This window comes from Muntiacus reevesi, chromosome 2 (assembly GCF_963930625.1).
Source record: "Muntiacus reevesi chromosome 2, mMunRee1.1, whole genome shotgun sequence".
NCBI lineage: Eukaryota > Metazoa > Chordata > Mammalia > Artiodactyla > Cervidae > Muntiacus > Muntiacus reevesi.
In genome coordinates this window covers 261,715,872-261,737,598 of record NC_089250.1, presented here as the reverse complement: position 1 = coordinate 261,737,598, position 21,727 = coordinate 261,715,872, and the positions used below count along the sequence as shown (strand labels likewise).

The 21,727-nt window shown below is 52.2% G+C and overlaps 1 protein-coding gene across 1 annotated transcript in view; it reads right to left on the bottom strand.

Annotated features, from left to right (window-relative positions):
• Window positions 1-335: 335 nt before the first annotated feature.
• The window catches only part of SPTBN4 (spectrin beta, non-erythrocytic 4), a 75,356-nt gene continuing 53,964 nt past the window's right edge, over window positions 336-21,727 (bottom strand). The window contains exons 20-35 of the mRNA XM_065920595.1: window positions 18,769-18,993; window positions 17,779-17,868; window positions 15,410-15,688; window positions 15,175-15,305; window positions 14,112-14,316; window positions 12,959-13,339; window positions 11,433-11,677; window positions 7,776-7,914; window positions 7,599-7,683; window positions 7,050-7,246; window positions 5,852-6,477; window positions 4,719-4,788; window positions 3,797-4,089; window positions 2,465-2,638; window positions 2,268-2,310; window positions 336-677 (exon numbers count right to left, since the gene is read on the bottom strand). Of these exons, the coding sequence (XP_065776667.1) occupies window positions 519-677; window positions 2,268-2,310; window positions 2,465-2,638; window positions 3,797-4,089; window positions 4,719-4,788; window positions 5,852-6,477; window positions 7,050-7,246; window positions 7,599-7,683; window positions 7,776-7,914; window positions 11,433-11,677; window positions 12,959-13,339; window positions 14,112-14,316; window positions 15,175-15,305; window positions 15,410-15,688; window positions 17,779-17,868; window positions 18,769-18,993 (3,342 nt within the window). The 3' untranslated portion in view covers window positions 336-518. The remainder of the gene's footprint in view (window positions 678-2,267; window positions 2,311-2,464; window positions 2,639-3,796; window positions 4,090-4,718; window positions 4,789-5,851; window positions 6,478-7,049; window positions 7,247-7,598; window positions 7,684-7,775; window positions 7,915-11,432; window positions 11,678-12,958; window positions 13,340-14,111; window positions 14,317-15,174; window positions 15,306-15,409; window positions 15,689-17,778; window positions 17,869-18,768; window positions 18,994-21,727) is intronic.

Genomic DNA, 21,727 nt, shown 5'->3' with positions numbered 1-21,727 from the left:
GACAGCGGAGTGCGGAGGCTAGGGCCCCTTTCACGCCCCCTTCCCAGACAGAGATCAAGGCAGCATTGGAAGTGAGGTAAAGGCGGGGAGGGGGCGTCCCCTCCCCACCCCCTAGCACCCTGGATGGTCCAGGGGACCTCACCAGCGCCCCCATGCCCGTCCCTAGGGCGGAGGGTGGGGACGGGAATTATCGCCCCTACCACCCCAGCTTCGTGGGGCAGGGGGCTTGGCTCAGCTGGCCCCTTACCCGCCCCCCGCCCCCCCAAGCTCAGTTATTGCATAAAAATAATAGAGCCCCAGCACCTGGGGTGGGGGTGGCGAGCGGGAAGGGGCCGAGATATGGCTATAGGGGCAGCAATCCCCCCACCATTTCTTAGGGGTGCAGGAGAAGTCCCCTCCTTTCCAGTGCCGGTCATGGCGCATCCTCAGTGTTGGTGGGACTAGGGGCTCCCGCCCCTACGGAAGAGAAAGTGTCTTTGTGCCCACGGTGCGGGGAGGAGGGTCGAGGAGGTGGAAAGTCACTTCCGGCGCCCGCTGGCCCTGCGCTCCCCTGCCTCCCGCTTGGGGTTGCCCTCATCTGTGGACGACGTGGTGGGCTGTGTCTGGCCCCAGCGGGCGATCTCGGCGTGTTCCCCAACGGAGGCAGCCACAGCCTCCAGCCAGCCGTTCATCTCCTCCTGGAGAGAGAAATAGGGCATATAGACTATATTTGGAAGAGAGGAGACTGAGTAATAGATGAGTCTGGAATCTGACTGCCCACTCTGAACCTCAGCTTCCTCATCTATTAAACGGAGTAATAATAAAAATAACAACAACGATGATGAAGTAAATAGTTACTTAGTACTTATTTTGTGCCTAGCTCTTCCCTAGTGGCTCAGACAGTAAAGAATCCCTCTGCAATGCAGGAGACCTGGGTTCGATCCCTTGGGTTGGGAAGATCCCCTGGAGAAGGGAATGGCAACCCACTCCAATATTCTTGCCTGGAGAATTTCATGGACAGAGCAGCCTAGCAGGGGACAGTCAGTCCATGGGGTCACAAAAGAGTCGGACACGACGGAGTGACTAACATACACACACTGTTCTAAGCACTTCTGTGGATCAACTCACTTAATCCAATGCAACTGGATTATATCTAACTCCCACTATAGAGATAAACAACAAGAAGCAATAATATCCGCAGACACTAAATTTCCCATCTTAGTAAGTATTCTACTTGTATCAACTTACTTAATTCTCACAATAGCCCTATGATGGAAAACTATTTTTACTTCCATTTTAAAGATAAGTAAAAGAGAATAAAGGCCTACTTCATAGCCTCTTGGGAAGATGAATGGGTAGCAAGTGTTACTATTTTCAACATCTCTTCAAACCAGCTCTGTGCCTGTTCCTCCTCCCCTTGCCTTTCCCCTTAGCCCCAGTCCCAAGGCCCGCTCACATTCCCCGCTCTCACCTGCCTCCTCGACCCCTCCCCACAGGCCTGTCCTGGTCCAGCCTGTGCTCTCCCGCCCAGGCCCCTGCCCTGCCCACCACCTGAGCCTCACTCCTCCATTCACCCTCTCCAATCTACCCTGCACACTGGTAGCCAACGGGGTCTTTCTTACGCAGCACTGCAACCTTCCCTTGCTCAAAACTCTGCCACGGCCTCCTCATGCCCTTAGAATTGTTTTTTTGTTTGTTCTGTTTTTGCTGTGCTGCACAGCTTGTGGGATCTTAGTTCCCTGACCAGGGATTGAACCCCAGCCCTCAGCAGTGAAAGCAGAGTTCTAACCACTTGATTGCCAGGGAAGTCCCTCTCTAGTGTACTTAGAATAAATGCCAGACTTCCCTGAATGACCCGCAGTGTCCTTAGAGATCCAGCCTCAGGGAACCTTTCTAAGAACTTTCTTCCTTGAACTGTCCTTCAGCACACTTAACCTTTTGCAATTCTGTACCTCTGTTTCCTTGTACTTGCAGTTCATCTTTCTTTCTTTCTTTTTTTTTTTTTTTTTAAGCTAATGCCCTCCTAACTTTTTAGTCTCATCTCAGAAGCCAAAGCAAGGAGGTTGGACTTTATCCTGGGGCCTCCAGGCAGCGCTTCTGATTTCTCCATCTCCCACAGTTAGGCTAGGAACTTCTGAAATCTCGTTGCCATGGGCTTGCCCATTCAGCTCAGGTAACTCTGGCTTGCACTTTCCCTCTTCATAGCCCCATCACTCAGGGCCAGGAGCCAGCCAGCCAGCCAGCTGACTCCTGAGGTTGGAATAAGGAGAGAAATGATCGGATCTCACCTCATCTTTAGCCTGGAGCAAAAACTCGCTGCCGTCCTGGGTCCTGTGGGAGAGGACACAAGACTTGGGGGCTCCAGGCCCGGGGGCACAGCCCACCCATCCACCCATCTACTGATTGTCCTCCAGGGGTGCAGGGTATTGTTGGGAGGGGGAAGCTGGGTCTGGGACCCTCCCGCTCGCCCATTGACGGGGCTCACTGGAGCTTGAAGACGTGCTTCTTTTTCTTGTAGTCACTAGCCACCTCGCTGGTGGCCTTGTGCAGGCTGAGCAGTGGCTCCCCGCCGTGTGTGCCCCCGGATGCCGGGCCCTTGGCGTCCTTGTAGAAACCCAGCTCCCCCTTGCTGAGCACGCAGTACAGGCTCACCCATGACCTGGGGCAATGAGATGGGGCTCAAGGCAGAGTCGAAGCACTCTGCCTGGGTATTCTTCATTAATACCCTTCGGGGGCTGAATATGCCTGAGTCTACCTCCCTCCGGGCCTTTCCCCTAGTTGAGCCACACGCTGGGAGTACGCTTCCTTAAGGCAATTGTGAAGCTGAGAGGAGTGTCCCAGTCTCTGGGAACCAAGCCTTTGCCCAGACTGGCCCCTGCTGGAACTGCTCTTCCTCATCCCCTCCCACACTGAAGTTCCTGAAGGCAACACTTAAGCTGTCTCCTCCACAAGCCTTTGCTTGGGCATGTTCCTTGCTACTCCTCCACCCCTGTTCACCCTCATCCCCAAATCCCCTGAAGGGCTGATCTACTAGCCTATGTCTGAAAAGAGGAATTCTATCTCCCCATTCAACCAAAGCCCCAACCAAGGAGGAAGTGTCCCACAAGCAAAATACCCGAAAGGTGCCCCTTGGTCTCAGCACAAGGAGGAAAGACTAACTCCAGACCCCACAGACAAAACCTCAATCTGTTCCGCCCAACTCATTCTGCTTGTTCAACTCTTCCCTTTTGGGCTCCACCTCTCCCTAGATTCTGACTCCCAGTTGAACAAAAAAGGGTTGGACAACCCCGAGCTGGACTCCCAAGAGTAGACACATCACTGTCAGGCCCCCCATCCGGAAGGAAACCTATATGAGGTACCCCCACTCCTTAGTTTGGGATCAGTCCCTTATCAGACCCTTCCACAATCTGAACTGAAATAAATTAACCCACCCTACTCATTGGCTGAAGGACCTCTCCAGGTTCCACCTCACAGATCTTGAGAACCCTCTTGATTAGACCCCACATCTAGTTTTCTGTTAGCTCTAGTTAACTCCTGGGTTGGTTGATCTGAGACTTGAGTAGCAATAACGTCTTCTTCAGGTCCCGTCCCATCTAAGCTCCGCCGGCTCACCCATTGGTCACACTAACCTTAAGCCCCGCTTCTCCGGTTCCTTGCTTGACTCTTTGAAGTTAAGGCCCCCTTCTCAGGCCCCGCCTACCCCACCACGGGTTGGGCGCCCTAGAGTTTGGCCCCACCCCCCTCTCCAGGCCCACCTATTCATTCATTGGACACTGCGCTTGGGACCCGCCTTCCAAAGCCCCGCCCACACGCTCACCGGTTGGATGACTTGCGGTTAGCGTCGAGCTCGCGCTTGCGCAGCAGGAAGCCCTCGTGCTGCACTGTATGAGTGGGCGGTGGTGGAGGCGCGGGGGCGGAGCCACCCTGGGCTGGGGCGGAGCGCGAGCGCCGGCTTCCCCCGCCCTCACCACCCTCTCGGGGCCGCGGCCGCCGTCTCGGCTTGGGCCGGTCCCGCGCCCGCGGCCGGTCCGGCCGAGGTGTCCGCTCGGGCGGCTCAAGCCCGTTGGGCAGGCGGCCGGGGGGAAGTTCGCGAGGCTGAGGCAGCGAAGGCTGTGTGAAGGGAGGGGGAAGAGGGGTGCTGTCCATAGTGGGGCGTGGGGGGCCATCTATCTGGGGGAACTCACAGGCCTGAGGGGTCCCATCTGTCTGCAGGGCCATCTGTCTTGGAGGCGAGTCTGGGAGGACCTCAGGGTTGGAGTCCCAATGCTTAAGGGCTCCCCGGATCTTGGGAGTGGGCCTGTCAGGACTCTTATGTTTGGAATCCCTCTAGATCTTGGGGGTAAGGGCTCTGGTCCTATGGAGGTGGGGATACGGGCAGGTGGGTGTCCCATCTATCTGTAGGAGGAATCTGGGGCCTTCTTTGTTTGTGTATTGTTGTCAGTAAGGAATATTGAGGCCCCTGCTGTGCTTAGAGAAAGGGTCTAGGACAAATGTGGAAAGTCTGGAATCTGTGTGTTTGTGTGTGTGTGTAGGGTGGTAGGAATCTCTTAGGTTGGTGGCCTCATCTTGCTAAGGGAGAAAATTTCAGATTTTGGTAGGTGTTTCAGGGCCGCTGCCCATCCCAAGAATCTCTGCACAGTTCAGATAGGGGGCAGGGCTAGGCTCCTGTGTTTCTGGAATCCTAATTCCTGCTCTGAGAGGGGCCCCCATACCCCCACCCATGCCGAGGCTCAACTTACCCCAACAGGGAGCCCTGGACCTGCCTCTTTCTCCTGCAGTTGCTCCACAATGTCAGCCAGGGTGGCCTTCCTGGGGGCAGGGTGCAGAAAGATTCACTGGGACTGGGATGCCTTCTCCCAGAGACCAGCCTGGCTGGCTGGAGGAGCCTCCACATCTTAGCCTGAGAGGCCAGGTCCCTGTCCACTTCCGCAGCTGCCTGTCTTGGCTGTCTGCCTTACACACCACGCGTGCTCAGCACTGTGTCTGCAAAGTGGACGAAGGAACCTCTCCGCCCTCTTGAGTTTTAAGCAACACAAAGACCAAAATGCAAACCGGTGCCTTCAAGCCTTTGAACACACTGTTGCCTTTTTCCACCCATCCCCTAAGCTTTCAGGCTCCCTGGATTTGCCCCCTCCCAGCCCCTGGTCACTCTGCGTCATACTCTCTGGTGACAAATCTGTTTCTCCCACTGGACTGTGAGCCACATGAAAGCAGGGCTGGAGCTGGTTGGGTCATCGCTCTCCCTAGCACATACCACACACAGAGTGGGTGCTTGGCCAGTGTTCATGAAATACAAAATTTAAAAGAGGTCTGGAAATCACTGTCACTGAAACGTCTTTGACCAAAGGCCTCTTTCTGGGGACACGGCTGATTGAAGTGATCCACATGACACATTCTCATTAATTCTGGATTCTGAAAGCTCTGGGTTCCGGTCCTGTTTCACCCAAACTGAGTGAATTGCCCTCTCTGAGCCTCAATTGCTCCATCCATAAAATCCCCCAGTTTATAAGGTGGAGATGGTGATGAAGGATCTTAACTCCAATCAGAGATGTGATGGTTCCACCGTTAGCCCCGTGGAGAAACTGAGATGCAGAGAGGATGAAATCCTTGCTCAGGGTCACCCAGGGGATTGGATGCAGGAGTCAGGACCCGGTACCTGACAACCTACACCTGAAGGAAGCCACTGCCACTGTGGGTTGTTAGGCAGGACTCCTACCCTCTTTCAGCCTCTTTCAGTTTACATCTCTGTACAATGGGTACCATGAATGTATCCGGGGAGCTAGGCAATTCTGAACCTGGAAACCCTCGCCTCTGGGCCTGCGCGACTCCAGGAGCTCTCCTTGTCCCCCTTCCTCCACTCCCTAGGCCTCACCCCTTGGCCAGGTCTCCTCTGATGGGCATCTCCTGTTCGCTAGACTCCTGCCGCTCCAACCGCCGCTCCCGCCGCTCCCGCCGCCTCTCCATCTGCTCGTAGCGGCCCAGGGTAAGGCTGTGTGCCACCTCGTGCTCCGTTGACTCCTGCCGCTCTGGTCGCCGCCTCCGCGCAGCCTCCTCAGCTTGATCGGCCGATTCCTGCCGCTCGGGCCGCCGCCTCCTGGGCAGCTCCTCCGCGCGATCAGCTGACTCCTGCCGCTCGGGCCGCGGCCGGACCTGCTCCGCTGCGACTACCGCAGGGGTCCCGGGGGTCTCAGCGGCGTCCTCTGGTGCCGCCGGCTGGGCCGTAGGCTCCACCCTCCCCGGGACCTCGGGCAGCCTGTCGATGCGCGGCTGGAGGCGCTCCGGCTTGAGCTCCTGCCGCACGTACCCCACCCGGGTCCGTACCTCGGCCGAGAGCGTGTCCGAGGCCCGGCGGGCCAGGGGCTCCAAGCCCCTCTCATAGCCCCCTGGCCGCCGCAGGGGCGCGGCCTTGGCCGCCAGTTCCGTAGGGTCTCCAAAGAACTTGCGCCCCAGGAGTGGGGTGGGCGGCTGCTTGCTCTGTTCTGCCTTGAGTTTCTCAATCTGGGGACAGAGGAGCAAGGCTCCAGTGGAGGGCCAGGGTGGAGGTGGGGACTGGGAAGGTGGCTCTGGGTCGTGTGCCTCACCGCCCAGTTTATTGGTTCTTATCAGTGAAAAAGCAGGGTTGGCTAGAAGCTTAATTCCTATTTTCTCCAGCAAGCACCTAGCGCTCTTTTAGTAACTGGTTAAATCATCGCTTTCTGTAGGTGCCTTTTCGCTCCCGCCCACTGCCTCCTTCCTTCAGGATCTTGAGACTTTTATTACAATGATCTCGTCATTCTTCAAGTATCAGATCAGACTCCTCCCAGGCCAGGACAAGTGCTTCTGGGCTCTCAAGCTCCCCTGTGCTTCCCCCATCCTAGCCCAGGACTGTCACTGGTGACAGGTGACAGTCTGTCCCCTCTCCCTTCAAAGCTCCCCTTGCCCCCAGGACTGGAAACACAGTGATGGTCTGTCTCAGCCCTCATTCAACACAGTGTGGAGGCCGTGTATTGGCCCATGTGTTTGTCTCATATAGAGAGATGGATGTGGGACCGTGGGGGGGTGGGGTCTGGGGCAGGAAATGGGGTGCTGACCGTGGTCAGGCGCCTCAGAGAGCTGAACCTTTCTTCCCAGGCTGCGGCCGCTTTGCGGAAAGCCTCGTGTCGCCGGATAAGCTGTTCCACTTCGTCCACGCTGCTGCCCAGCTCCCGGCTCTGCAAAAGTGGCTCCTGGGCCGTCAGCCAGGCATCGGCCACCACTGCCTCTTGGGCAAACTGGTGCACTTCCAGCACTGAGGAGAGACATTCAGGGGAAGGGTGCTGGGGGCAGCCGGGGGCCCTACCTGGGGGCTGTTTTCTCTGGCCTTCCACACCCGCTCTGGCTTCCTCCATCCCAGCCCTGGCCACTTTGGGCTTTGCAGGAAGGTGAAGGGCTGGGCTATTTCTGAGGACACCAGCTTCTCCCCTAGGTGTTGGGAGTCAGTGCCAGGGCAGCCCCCTTGTCCACTTGCCCAGGCCTTCATGTTTGCCGCTGGGGACCCCTGGGGTATGCAAGCATGACTGTCACCCTCTGGGCATTTCCTGACACGCTGGGGCATGATGTCCTTGTGCCCTTGAGCCGCGTGTGTCTGGGCCCACACTCACTCTGCTGCAGCCACTCCCAGTGGCGGTCCCACTTATCCGACACTTCCTCCTTCCTGGTCACCAGCTTGTCCAGCTGCGCCTGGATCTGGGAGTGGCAGGTGGTTGGGAGACGCATCAGGGCTGGCCCGCCACGCTGATGGGCACAGAGGACAAAGGGGAAGCCCCGGCCCCTCCCACCTCGTCAGCCACGGCACTCTTGTTGAGCAGCAGAGAGTGCCCCAGCTCCTGGCATGCTGTCAGCTCTGGCATCCGGGCCTCCAGTTCAGTCTTCAGGCCCTGGTGGTAGTTCATGAGCACCTCCACCGATGACACGTCCCTACAGTGGGTGGCGGGTAGGGATCTGAGCCACGGGCTGCCTCCCTCAACCCACCCCACATACACTTCTTGTGATGAGCCCAGATCCCTCAGGCTGTTGCTCCCCCTGCCCACCTCCCACAACCAGGTTCTGAGGGGCCAACCTTCACTGATTCAATGATTCCGACTTCTCCCAGAGTGCTAAAATGTCCCACTTTGGTGATTCTGAGAATTTCAAGATCCAATTTTTCTAACACTCTAAAGCTATACTTCTGAAGCTTCCACTAACCCGTGCTGTCCCAGAGGGTAAACATTAGACATGTGGCAGTCAAGCACTTGAAATGTGGCTACTCTGACTTGAGATGTGTTCAAGGGTCAAGCAGACACCATACTTTGAAGATTTAGTATAAAAAAAGAAGGAAAAATATCTCAATAATTTTAATATTCACTTCATGCTCAAGCAATCATATTTAGAGTATCCTTGGTTAAGTAAAGGGCTTCCCAGGTGGTGCTAGTGGTAAAGAATCTGCCTGTTAATGCAGGAAACTTAAGAAACATGGGTGATCCCTGAGTTGGGAAGATCCCCTGGAGGAGGGCATGGCAACCCACTCCAGTATTCTTGCCTGGAGAATCCCATGGACAGAGGAGCCTGGTGGGCTATAGTCCATAGGATCGCAAAGAGTCGGACATGACTGAAGCAACTTAGCACACACGCACGCATGAACGGGTTAAATAAAATGAATTACTAAAATGAATTTTCACTTGCTTCTTTTTACTGTTTCTAATGTGGTTACAAGAAAATCTTAAATTATATATGTGCATCACATTTGTGGCATGTGTTGTATAATTATTGGCCATTCTGAACTGTTATATGGCCAAAACAAATTCCAAATTTCTGAAAGTTCCATCAGTCAACAAGTATAGCCCTATAAGACTTAGTATGTCCGGGGACTTTCCTGGCATCCCAGTGGTTAGGATTCCACACTCTCACTGCTGAGGACCTGTGTTCAATCCCTGGTCAGGGAACTAGGATCCCAGAAGCCATGCAGTGTGACCAAAAAAAAAAAAAAAATTAATGTTGAATATGTTCAAATTTATTTCTGATCATCCACATTGTAACAATTCCTACCTAAGACTTAGTATGCCTAGAAGAGTCTCCCTGATCCTCCCGTCTCCTGAACGTACCCTCCCCGAAATTCTCTACCTCAATAAATTCACCCATTATTCATCTATAACTCCCTTTTCCCCCCTCAGCTCCAGAACCTAATCCATCAGTCAAGACTGGACATTTATAACTTTAAAACATACTCTGTGAAATGGGCTTCCCTGATGGTCCAGTGGTGAAGAATCTGCCTGCCAATGCAGGGGATACAGGTTCGATCCTCAGTCCAGGAAGATCTCACATGTCTTTGGGCAAATAAGCCTGTGTGCCAGAACTACAGAGCTAGATTTCTAGAGCCCATGAGCTGCAGCTACTGAACCATGCGCCTACAGCCCATGCTCTGCAATGAGAGAAGCCCCTGCAATGAGAAGCCTGCACACTGCAGCTAGAGAGTAGCCCCTGCTCGCTACAATTAGAGAAAGCCTGCAGTAACGAAGACCCAGTGCAGCCATAAATAAATTTTCTAAAAAAATCTTTAAAAAATGTTTAAGAATATACTCTGTGAAATGATATGAAATCTGGTATTTGTTTTAAAATAGCTTAGGGTGGAGGGGGCGGAGGGGAGTACATAGACGAAGACTGGCTGGGTATTCACTGTACACCCGTGGGTTCCCTCTGTTACTGTTACTTCACTGGAGAGTTGAAATTTCTCATAATAAAAAGTTTTTCCATTTTTTCCTAAAATCAATCTCTTCTTCCTATTTCTTCAGCCGCCACCCTGGGTCAAGCCAACGTCACCTTGTGCCCTGGAAGGCAGGAGCCTCCTGAGCAGCCTGCCTGCTTCGACCCTGGCTCGCCACACTCTCACTTCCCACAAGCACCTGGATTGATCTTTCTCAAATATACACCATATCACATCACCCTCTCCTCCTGCTCTAAACTCTCTGGTGGCTCCCATTTCACGCCAAAAAAAGGCAAACTCCTCACCACGCCCAGCACTCAGTCATGTCTCTTTGAGGCCCCATGGACTGCAGTCTGTCAGGCTCCTCTGCCCACGGAATTTTCTAGGCCAGATTACTGGAATGGGGTGCCAGCTCCTACTCTGGGGATCTTCCTGACCCAGGGATCCAGCCCATGTCTTCTGCAACTCCTGCACTGGCAGGTGGATTCTTTAACCACCATATGGGAAGCCCTCATCAGGCTATTGTCCCTCTAAGCTCATTTCCTACTACCTTCCACTCTCCCGCTTACTCACTCTGTCCAGCCACAATGATCATCTAGCTTTTCCGCAAACATATCTAACTACAACCTACCTCAGGGCCTTTGCACTTGCTGATCCTTTCACCTGGAAGATCCTTCCCCCAAAACTTTACCCAACTCACCATCACTGCACTCAAGTCCCCTTACTTTGCTTTATTTTTCTTTTATTACTATCTGGAATAATATTAAGTGTTTCTTTATTGACTTATCTGTTGCTTGATTCCTCCTTCAGAATGTAAGCTGCACTGGTCAGGGGTTTGAGCTTGCATGCATACAGTGCATGCGTGCATGTGCGCTAAGTCGTTTCTGTCGTGTCTGACTCAGCTACCCTATGGACTGTAGCCCACCTGGTTCCTCTGTCCGTAGGATTCTCCAGGTAAGAATACTGGAGTGGGCTGCCATGCCCTCCTCCAGGGGACCTTCCTAACCCAGGGATCAAACCCACATCTCTTACGTCTCCAGAGTTGGCAGGCGGGCTCTTTCACCACTAGCACCGCCTGGGAAGCCCTCTGGCATATGGTAGGCATCAATAAATATTTGCTGAGTAAATGAATGCAGACTCCAGTCCTCACAGTCACAGAAACAATGCTATGTATCCACTACTCTCTACGTCCTTGTTTTCCCGGACACACTGCTGGACTACATTTCTCAGAGCCCCTAGCAGACAGGTTTGGACCACTGAGCCAAAGGGATGCGAGTACAGGTTTAGTCTCTAAAACCTCCGGTTGTATCCTCAGCTCTCTTTTCCTCATCTGTAGCTGGATGCAGAAGGCCCAGCAACTCATGTCAGGGCTGATGATAGAAGGACACTGGTTCCCAACCACTGTGGGAGAGGCTTCTGCTGCATACTCACATCAAGCCATGATGTGAGCAGTAAGTCAGTGCCTACTAGGTCAAGCCCCACATACACCTCCCCATCCCTATCCTGGCTTTAATTCATCCCATGCTGTGACACCCCTACAGAGGCAGAGGAGGCCCTGTGCTCTGAGCTCAATGGCAGGCGTGACAAGGGGTCTTCACACATGAGGAGCCTGTAGAACAATGCATGGCAGGCAGAGGAGCCACGCAGGTGTTGGCTATGGTGATTTTTTTTTTTTTTTTATGGGAAGGGGACTGTGGAGGGGCTGAGGGTGGCTGCCTGGAGGCAGGGAGGAAACCCGAGGTGGGAAGAGGGGCACCTGGGCTTGTCAGCTGCCCCAATCTGGCCAGCGATGCCATCCATCCAGGAGAGCAGGTCTCGGGCCTGGCTGTGGAATCGCAGGGTGTCGGCCGTGGAGCTCACGTGCAGGCGGGCGTCCTCGCAGGCTGCCAGCAGCTCCTTCCAGCCTTGCAGCACCTCCTGCTCCCGGCTGGCGATGGCCTCCGCGTGCTCGCCTGCGTACACCGTCCGCAGCTGGGCTGCCCCCTCCTGCAGTTGCCGTACCTGAGGAGCACACGGACCAGACCTCCATGGGGATCCAGGCTCCACCCTCGCCCCCACCCCCCGTCTGTGGACTGGGTGCAGAGCCTGAAGAAGTAAGGAGCCTGCACCCTTGATATTCCAGTGGGTTCCATTCTTAGCCACTGCCTGCTTTCTTTTTGACCTTCGCACTCTCTGACTTCTTTTTGACCCACTACCGTATTTCTCTCATGTCTGCTGCCTAATGTTTCTGTGACTGACCTGCATTCTGACTTGTTTTACATCTACCGTCAGGTTTCTTTCAGTCCACTGTCTGACTTCTAGTCTGAGAGCTCCATTTCTACTGGGTCTGCCACCTCGCTTTTTCAGCCCCCCCTCTCCATCTTGTTTCAGACCCATGCAATTTCTTTCAGGAAACCCTTCCTCACCCTGACATCTATTAGACGTGCTGTCCAATTTTTTCAGACCACTGCCTATCACCCAATGTCCTTCAGGATCGCTATTCAATTACTAGCAGGTCTCCCATCCAATTTCCACTAGCTCTGCTGTGTGAGTTAGGGTCACTGCTCACTCTCCATGGTTTCAGCCACTTGACTTTCAGAGGACCATCATATTTGTGTCAGATCCACCACATAATCACTATCAATCTCTGCTTGACTTCTAATGATCTTTCATATCATATATATAAAACAATTGTCCAATTTCTACCTTCCACAAGACCTACAACCCTATTTCCTTCAGTTCTGTGGCTTGCATCCTGTGAGGCCCACAGCTTCATTTTCATCTGGTTTCTCAGATCTACCTCCTAATTCTTATCAAACCCACTCCCTGATTCCTATTAGCCCTGATTTCCATTCATGAGATCCAACCCCATCAAATTTCTTCAGGGAAAATCATGTGATTTCTATCAGAGACCTGCGGTCTAATTTCTATTTGCTTTGCAGCCAAATTTCTCTCAACTTCCTTGCAATTCATTTTAGATTCTCCATCGGGCTTTTAAGATTCACTCTGCAGTTTTCACAAGAACCCCTGCCCAACCTCCCTTGGAAACACTGTCTGATTTCTATCAGGCATATTATACTGCTTTTTTCTTGTCATTGTTTGATTCTGCGCCCCATGCAATCAGTCCATTTTCTACCTGCTCCATCATATAACTTCTCCCTGTTCTGTGGTCTGTTTTCTGTCTATTCCACCGTCTAATTTCAACGTGGTCCACAGCCCGATTTTTGCCAGGACTGCTGCCCCCGTCCTTTGGCCATGCTGACAGGCCCTTCCACCAGCCCCTCCTGGCCACCACCCCCTGACCTGGGACACAAGGAGCTGCAGGTCATGTTCAAAGGCACGCAGGGTCCGTTGCATGGAGCTGGCACTGGGTCTCGGCTCCGGTGGGGTGGTCAGGCGAGGCAGTCGCCTCCGCTTCTCCTCGATCTGACCTTGGAGTTCTCGGGCATCACTGAAGAACTTATGCAGCTCCCGAGAGGCAGCCAGCAGTTGGGCCCGCGTGCCCATGAGTTCCAGCAGCTCGGCCCAGGCCTCGTTCAGCCCGTCCTTCCACTCGGCCATGGTGGCTGCCGCCGTGTGGCCACACTCGATCAGCTCATCCACCATCTGGTTCACGGCTGCCAGCCGCTCCCGCCCGGCCGTGCCAGTCTCGCTGGCGAACTCTGAGAATTTCTCCTGCAGCACCTACCACCGGGGGGTGCCAGCATGGGCAAAGTGCCGTAGACACGAGCCCTCTCCAACCCACCATCTTGTGGCAGAATAACAACACTAATGGTGACCAGCAGAACGAAATATAACATCCCACACTCACTGAGAACTCACTCTGTAGCAATAATAGTAACAATAATAAAATAAGGTAGCTCAGATGGTAAAGAATCTGCCTGCAACGCAGGAGATCCAGGTTCAATCCCTGGGTCAGGCAGACTCCTTGGAGAAGGAAATGGCAATCCACTCCAGTATTCTTGCCTGGGAAATCCCATGAACGGAGGAGCCTGGCAGGCTACAGTCCATGGGGTCGTAAAAAGTTGGACCTGACTGAGCAACTAACAAGACCCTAAGAATAGTAACTAACACTGTGTTAGGCTCTGTGGGTGTTCAGTACTGTCCTAAGTGCTTTTTTGGGGTCCCCAACCTCTGGAATCTAATGATGATCTGCGGTGTATCTGATGCAATAAAAATAAAGTACACGATAAATGTAATGTGCTTGAAACATCCTGAAACCCTCCCCTCGTCCCCATCCGTGGAAAAATCATGCAACTCTCATGCAACTGAACCCTGGTGCCAAAAAGGGTGAGGACCACGGCTTCAGGTTATATTAATCCATCAGTGACTCAGCAGAGCCATGAGTTGGTGCTATTACAATCGCCCTATTATGGATGGAGAAACTGAGGCCCGGAGAACCTTAGTAGCAGACACAGTGGCCCCTGGATCGCTGTTTATTCCTAGTGCTGCTCACCGTGACATGCTCAAAGTCCTGGCCGAGCTCAGGGGAGCCGGCCACCACCTCCTTCTCGGCGATCCAGTGCTCGAGCTCGTCCACCTGGCGGCTCAGCTGGTACAGCCAGTACTGTTGCTCCAGGCCCACCCGGCGCTCCTCGCCCAGCTCCTTGAGTGCCACGTACAGGCGGTCCACCTGAGACTGCCTCCGGCTGATCTGCTCGCTGAAGGCGACAGGGAGGGGGCAGGGAAGGGCAGAGACTTCCAGGACCGAGCTCTGAGCCCCTGCCACCCCCTCCCCTCAGGGCAGGGCTGTGTTTCCTCTGAACCTTCAGGCAATACTGAGTCTCCCCCCTCCCCCCAGACTCCTTCATGCAGGACTCTGTTTTCTCAAGTCTTGGATACAGTCAACTCAGCACTTGCATCTCAGGGCTCAAGGAAAATTCTGCTTCCCTAAGCTTGATAAGCTCATCACTCCCTCTCATCCCTTCGCGTGCGCCCAGTCTTCCAGGCTGCGGTCCCACACCTGGCCCTTCTAGCGACTTCGGGGGGACTGCAGACCCCTTACTTGGTTCCCCAGCCAACCCACCTCACCTCCAGTCAGGATCTCCAGGCTCAGGAGGACAGAGGTTGAGCCTTGCTCCTCTGTCTCAGATTTCACCCCTGGGCCAAGGCTCCTAGATGTGGCCCCTACACTTAACCTCAGAGAGGCCACATGACCCGCAGTCCAGGAGGTCTCAGGCCACATCCACTCACTGTGCTCCAGGCTTTTCTGTCCTCCCAAACACTGGATAGGAACAGAACCCTTCCTGACCTGAGCTCTTACTTCTCCCCCTCAGTCCTAGACAACTCACCTTACACACTCAAATCCTAGTGCTCCTGGCCCCATACCTTCAAACATCCTTGCACAGCGCTCCTCCATGCGGGGACCCCAACCACTTGCCAAAATCCTAAAGCACCAGCACGGGGCCAAAAGGGACCCACCCCTCCCACCCCAACGTCCAGTCCTGACCCTGCCCCAATTTCCAACCGGGAAACTCCAGATCCTGCTGGACCATTCCCTAAGAACTGGCCCCGCCCACCTGTCCGGGTGCCCCATCTCCAGCAGCGCCCGGCACTGGCGCGACAGCTGCGCGATGCTTTCCTCGTAGTTCTCCACGCCCTGCTCCAGCTGCAGGTGCTTCTTGAGCAGCTGCAGGGTGCTCTGTTCGTCCTGGGGACACACGGCGCCCGCGATGAGGCTGCAGCGGCCGACCCCCCGGCTCGAGCGCACCGCCCCCCACCTCCGACCCCAACGCACCGCCAGCCCGGGCGCACCTTGCCCTTGTCCTCACTCATCATGAGCAGCTCCTGCTCGCCCAGCCACGCCTCCACCTCGGCCACGTCGAAGTAGTACTGTTCCACCTGGAAGGCGGCGTCGAGCACCTGCTGCCGCCGCTCGGCCGCCTCCCGCAGCCCGACCCAGGCGCCCTGCAGCTGCTCCTGGCCGCGGCGCACGGCCTCAGCCTCGGGGCTGCGCAGCGACGCCAGGGCGCCCGCGCGCTCCAGCACCTCCTCCAGGCGCGGCCCGTGCGCCTGGATCTCCCGCCGCAGGCCCTGCGGGTGGGAGAGGAGAGGGGCGTTCAGAGGCCCGGTGCCTGCACGACTGGCACCGCCCAGGAGAGAGTGACAAACAGCCGCAGATCGCTGGCCACGGACCGGATACCACATTTCGCGATTCCTCCTCACTCATCCTCCCCTTGTTGCAGGTGGGAAAATAGGCAGCAGAGGTGAAGTACGTTGGGAGAACAAGCAGCTAGTAAGGGCTGACAGGATTTGAACACAAGAAGCTGGATCCAGAGACTCTGCTTTTAAACAAGATCCCTGGTGATCCATGATACCTGCCTAATGATCCCGACAAAGGCCTAAACACAAATTGGGGTATAATTTACTCCAACAGTGCACACATCTTAGGAATACAGCTGGACACGTTTTACACATTATTACACCTGTGTACCCAGATCGGGATACAGAATACTTCCATCACCCCCAGAAGGTTCTCTCAACCAGCTCTGTACTTGCTGAGTTCTTTAGCTAACCTCTCCTTTGCCTCTGTTTCCCCAACTGGTAAATGGAGATATTAAATAATAACAAAACAACAACAGTCAACACCCAGTGCCTGCCAGGCACTTTGCTAAGTAAGGGCTTTGCATAATGTAGTCACTTTCTTTTTCTTTTTGCCACACTGTGTGGCATGTGGGACCTTAGTTCCCCAACCAGGGATGGAACCCGTGCCCCCTGCAGTGGAAGGGCAGTGTCTTAACCACTGGACCACCAGGGAAAGCCCTGTAGCCACTCATTTAGTCCTCACTCCAACTCCAGGAGCCAAGCATCATTCTCATGTTACAGATGGGGAAACTGAGGCATGGGGAGGTTGAAGAACTTGCCAAAGGCACATGGCTAGTGGTGGCCCCCTAATATTTACCTTGTGGGGTTGCTGTACCGTGGAGCACTGACAACTGTGCCTGGCATGCAGTAGGTGCTCAATCAACATTAGCCGCTATTATTTGTTTCCCAGCCCCTGTGTATCTAGCAATCTCTCACACACACAGCTCGAGCATCTCCAATTTTAAATATTAAATGCGCTTGACTGATTTCCTCAACTGTGAAAATGATGGGCCAGTTTGTTTGTTCCTAGCATGGTCCACCACCAGCAGTATTTTCATCAAGATAGAAAAACAAAATCGAAGAAAACCCCCAGCCTCTTAAAGAACTTCACCTAGTAGTGCATGATCACAAATCTTTCCGAAATAATTTGTGTGCCCACCTCCCTATCATTCTTCAGTGCCCTATTCTCCCAAACTATACATATATTTTTATAAAAGGAGGTAATGACAATATCTACATCAGAGGGTTATTGCAGAGATTAAATATCTGACATAACCCCCAGGACAGTATTTGATACATAGTAAATCTTTAATCAATGTATTATTATTATTATTACTATTATATTATTATTTTCCAGCTGCACTGCATGCAGTATCTTAGTTCCCTGACCAGGGATCAAACCCATGACCCCTGCAGTGCAAGTGTGGAGTCTTAACCATCAGACCACCAGGGAAGTCCCTGGAGTTCTTGTTTGTCTGTTGTTTTCTTTTTTCATGGCCCAATAGCCATTTTCCTTACTTCCAATCACAGGACCCTGATTTTCTTCTGGGGAACCGCCTTGCCTCCATCTCAGCCCAGATAATTAAGGCTGATCTCACCTGCAGGTTCCAAGGCTGAGCCCTCAGCCCAGACCAGGTCATTCAGAGCAGTCTAAATCCCTGGCCATCACGATTAGTTCAGAGTGGACATGTGACTCAAGTTGAGCCAAAAAGAGTTATTCCTGGGACTACTACTGAAATTACTGAGAGCGAGTCTCTTTAGTTTTCCTGGTGGGATGTAAACTTGAATCTGTTGTGAGTTCTTTTACCAGCAGGAGAGAAGAGCTGGCCTGCGAACACAGCTAAGAAGAAGGAAAAAAATGGAAATGAGAGATTCATGACCTCTTGGAAGCACCTGGACACCTCTGTATCTGCTGTTCATGGTCTCCTCAATTACAAGAGCCTATAAATTCCCCTCTTCGGCTTTAACCACCTTGAGAATTTTCTGTCATTTGTATCCAAATGTGTCCAGACCCACTCCATTGCCCTGGCTCTGCTCACCTGGTTCTTTTTGATGTACTGCTGGACGGCCTGCAAACCACTGCCTCGCTCTGTCTGCATGGCCAGTGGCAGTCGCTCCTGGACCCATGCCTGGAAAGGAATCAGGGAACGGGTCAAGGGAAGGACACAGTGGGCAGGGCAAGGACCCCTCCATCTCAACTAAACTGCAAGCATCCAAGCCTCCATACCAACCAAGGGCCTCCCTCAACTAAACGCCTGCTCCCGTCTTCCACCTCCTCCCTAGACACGCTCTAACTGGCTCTCTGCACTTGAGTCAGGTTCCTGCCTACCTCTGGCCTCTGCACAGGCAGGTTGTGCTTCCTGGAATTCCCCTCCCAACCTGTTAGCAGGCTCAGCTCTTGTTTGACGTCTCAGCTTAGACACTCCCTCCTCCAGGGAAGTCTCTCTGACTTTGACACTTGGCCAGTTGCCTCCTCTGGGCTCCCACAGTCCCCTAGCTTCCCCCATCACATTCCTAACCATCTTGACTTAGGATAAGTCTGTTTTCCCCTTTGGAGGAACGGGATTTGCTGTGGTCACTCCTGCGACCCTAGCGTCATGTAAAAAGGGGCCGGGCCCAGAACGATCAAGTGAATGAGCAAATTAGTGAATGACTGAATGAGGAGCTAAATGGATGAGTGATAAATGAAAAATAAATGCATGAAGGAAGGAATAAAGGATGAGGGGGGTGAATAAATCAATGACTTCATGAATAAATCAACGAGTCAAAGTGTTAATGAAATGTGAGAGTGAATGAATGAGTGAGTGAATAAGCGAGCGAGTAAATGAAAAACTTAAGGGTCGAATGACTGAGTCTATCAGCGTATTAGTGGATAGGTCCCTCCGCCATCTCCACCTTTGAACCCTCCTAAGACCCATGGCCCCGCCCCCACCCCAGTCTCCACCCCCTTTGCCCGCTGGCCCCGCCCCACCATCGCATGCCCCGCCTCTCATCCGGGCCCCGCCCCAGATCCCCGCGCGGATCCTCACCAGCTCGTCCTCGAGGTCGTGCGCCACCTGGTGCAGCTCCTTGGAGGCCAGCAGCAGGCGGCGGCGCTCCTGCAGCGGCTCGAGCAGGCGCACCAGGCGCTCGCCCACCGCGTTCTGCCGCTCGCCCACCAGCTCCTTGCTCGCCGGCTCCAGGGGCAGCGCTGCCGTCTGCGCCTGCAACTCCCCCACCTCGCGGTACCACTCCTCCACCTGCGACTCCATCGACTGAAGGGAGAAGGGCAGGGTCAGCAGGACCCGGCCTCCCTCCCGATCCCGCTGTGGCTCCCCAGTACCTTTATGATGACCGCCAACCCCCTGGTCGAGGCCCACTGTTCCACCCTCCCCTTGCTCAATTCCTTCCAGAAGCGCTGTCCTCCTCTCAGATCCCTGCAACCCACTAAGCTAGCTCCCGCCTCAGGGCCTCTGCTGTTGCTATTTCCTCAGCCAGACATGCTCTTCCCCGTCAATCAGATTTCAGTTCAACTACTTATTACCTTTTCAATGAGGCTTGCCTGAGTCCCTGGACTAAAGCAGCCCATCAGTTCTCACAAAAAACCTTCAAGGTTGGTGGTATCCCTGTTTTATAGAGGAGCAAACTGACGCCCAGAAAAGTTAGGTAATTTATCCAAAGAATCAATCTTTTCAAATATTGAAAATATATACAGGGACTTTCCTGGTGGTCCAGCGACTAAGACCAAGCGCCCAATGCAGGGGGCCGGGGTTCAATCCCTGGTCAGGGAACTAAATCCCACATGCCGCAACTCAAGAGTTGGCATGCCACAAATAAAGATCCCACATGTACAACTAAGACCTGGAGAAGCCAAATAAATAAATAATTTAAATAATTTTAAATAAATACAGCTATAGTGATTCAAATGGTTGATGGCCCACAGGGACAGAAAAGCAGACCCAAATACACAGGAGAATTCATATAGTTTATAGATGCCATTTCCAATCTCCAAGGAGATGGATTAGTCAATGAATGGTCATGGGCCAAGTTGCTGACCAATTTCACTGGATCCCTTCCTCACTCTTTATGCTGAAAACAATTCCAGATGGATTAAAGACTTAAGTAGAATAAGTAAATCCATAAGGCATACCAAGAAAATCTGGGCAAATGTTTTTACAATCTTGGGATGGAGAAAATGTTTCCAAGCATATAAACCGTAAAGGGAAAGATTTATAAACTTGGCCACAAAGAATAGTTTTGTGTCAACCAAAGTTTCTAGATTTGAAGGCAAATGACAAACTGGAAAAATATTTAAAATGTGTTAGAGCAAGGAACTAGTTTCTTTAACAGTAAAAGACTGCTTTTAACAGTAAAAGAATTCCCTTTTATCCAGCTCCCTTTGTCTTCTCAGCACTTAAATACCATTGGATAACTCTCTTTACTCATGAGGCTTTTGTTTTTTATCTGCTTCTAGACTATAAGCTTCATGAGGGCAGAGGCTATGTCTCTCTTCACCTATGTATTCCCTTGTGCCTAGAACCATGTCTGGCAAGTAATAGGCCTTCTACTGTGGTTTGCCCAATGCACAAATGAATGACATCAGCAAAGAGAGATTGCCCAAAAGAGAAATGGGCAACAGATGTGAACAGGCAACACAAAGAAGAAAAAATGAGCACAGGAAATGATGCCCAATCTAACTAATCATTGGGATAATACAGATTAAAACAAGGTATTCTTTTCTATTCATCAAACTGGCAAAATTGTGAAAGACGGATAACATCTAGTGTTGGCAAAGATACAGGGAGATGGGCACACTCAGCCTCTGTCAGTGGTGGTGTAAATTAGTAAGAGCCTTTTTGGAAGGCAGTTTGGCAGGTACTATCAAAATGCAGTATGTGTCAAAATGCTTTGACCCAGCACTTGCACTTCCAGGAACGTATTTAAAGAAACAGTGGCATGTATGCACAAAGATGTTCGTACAAAGATTTTCATCATAGCAGAGATGTTTGTCCAGAGATCTCATCATGGGGACTTCCCTGGTGGTCCAGTGGTTAAGAATCTACCTTGCAAGGCAGCAGACATGGTTCAATCCCTGATCGGGGAAGTAAGATCCCAAATGCAACTAAGCCCTCATGCCACTGCTAGAGAGCCCTTGAGCCGCAAGAAAAGATCCCACATGGTGTAACAAAGATCCCATGTGCCACAGTTAAGACTGAACACAACCAAATAAATAAATAAAACAAAGATCTCATCATAGCAGAGCTTATAATGGGAAAAAAATGGAAAAACTAACCTCCATGTCCATCAAGAGTGAAATGATTAAACAAATCCTCAACAATATGGAATAATACCCAAGACTTACTGTTAAGAGGAAAAAAAAATTAGAACATACTTATGAACAGATATTTGTATTTATGAATACTATATGAATACTATGAATAGATATTTGCGGTGAATTGCAAATGCATAAAACTTCCCTGGAATAAAGAAGAAATTAATCACAGATGTTACCTACTGGGGGCATGAGAATTTAGTGAATGGGGACAGGGATGAAGGAGAGACTTTTCACATAAGATTTTTTTATACAGTTTTTGATGTCTGAATCATTATATTTATTTATTCAAGAATTTCAATTAGGACTTCCCTGGTGGTCCAGTGGTTAAGAATCTGCCTGCCAATGCAGGGGACACGGGTTTAACTCCACATGCTGGGGGCAATTAAGCCCATGGGTCACAATTGCTGAGCCATGTGCTGCAACTACTGAAGCCGGAACCCCTTAGAACCCATGCTCTGCAACAACAGAATGAGAAGCCCATGCACCACAACTAGAGAATAGCCCCCCACTCACAGTAATGAAGATCCAGTGCAGCCAATAAATTAATTAATTAAAAAAGAATTGAAGCATGAAGAAAATAAAACCATTAGTAATCCATATAGGTACCTCTATTAACACATAAAGAGAGGTCTAGAAGGATGCATACCAAATAATAATTGAGGTTCTCTCTGGAT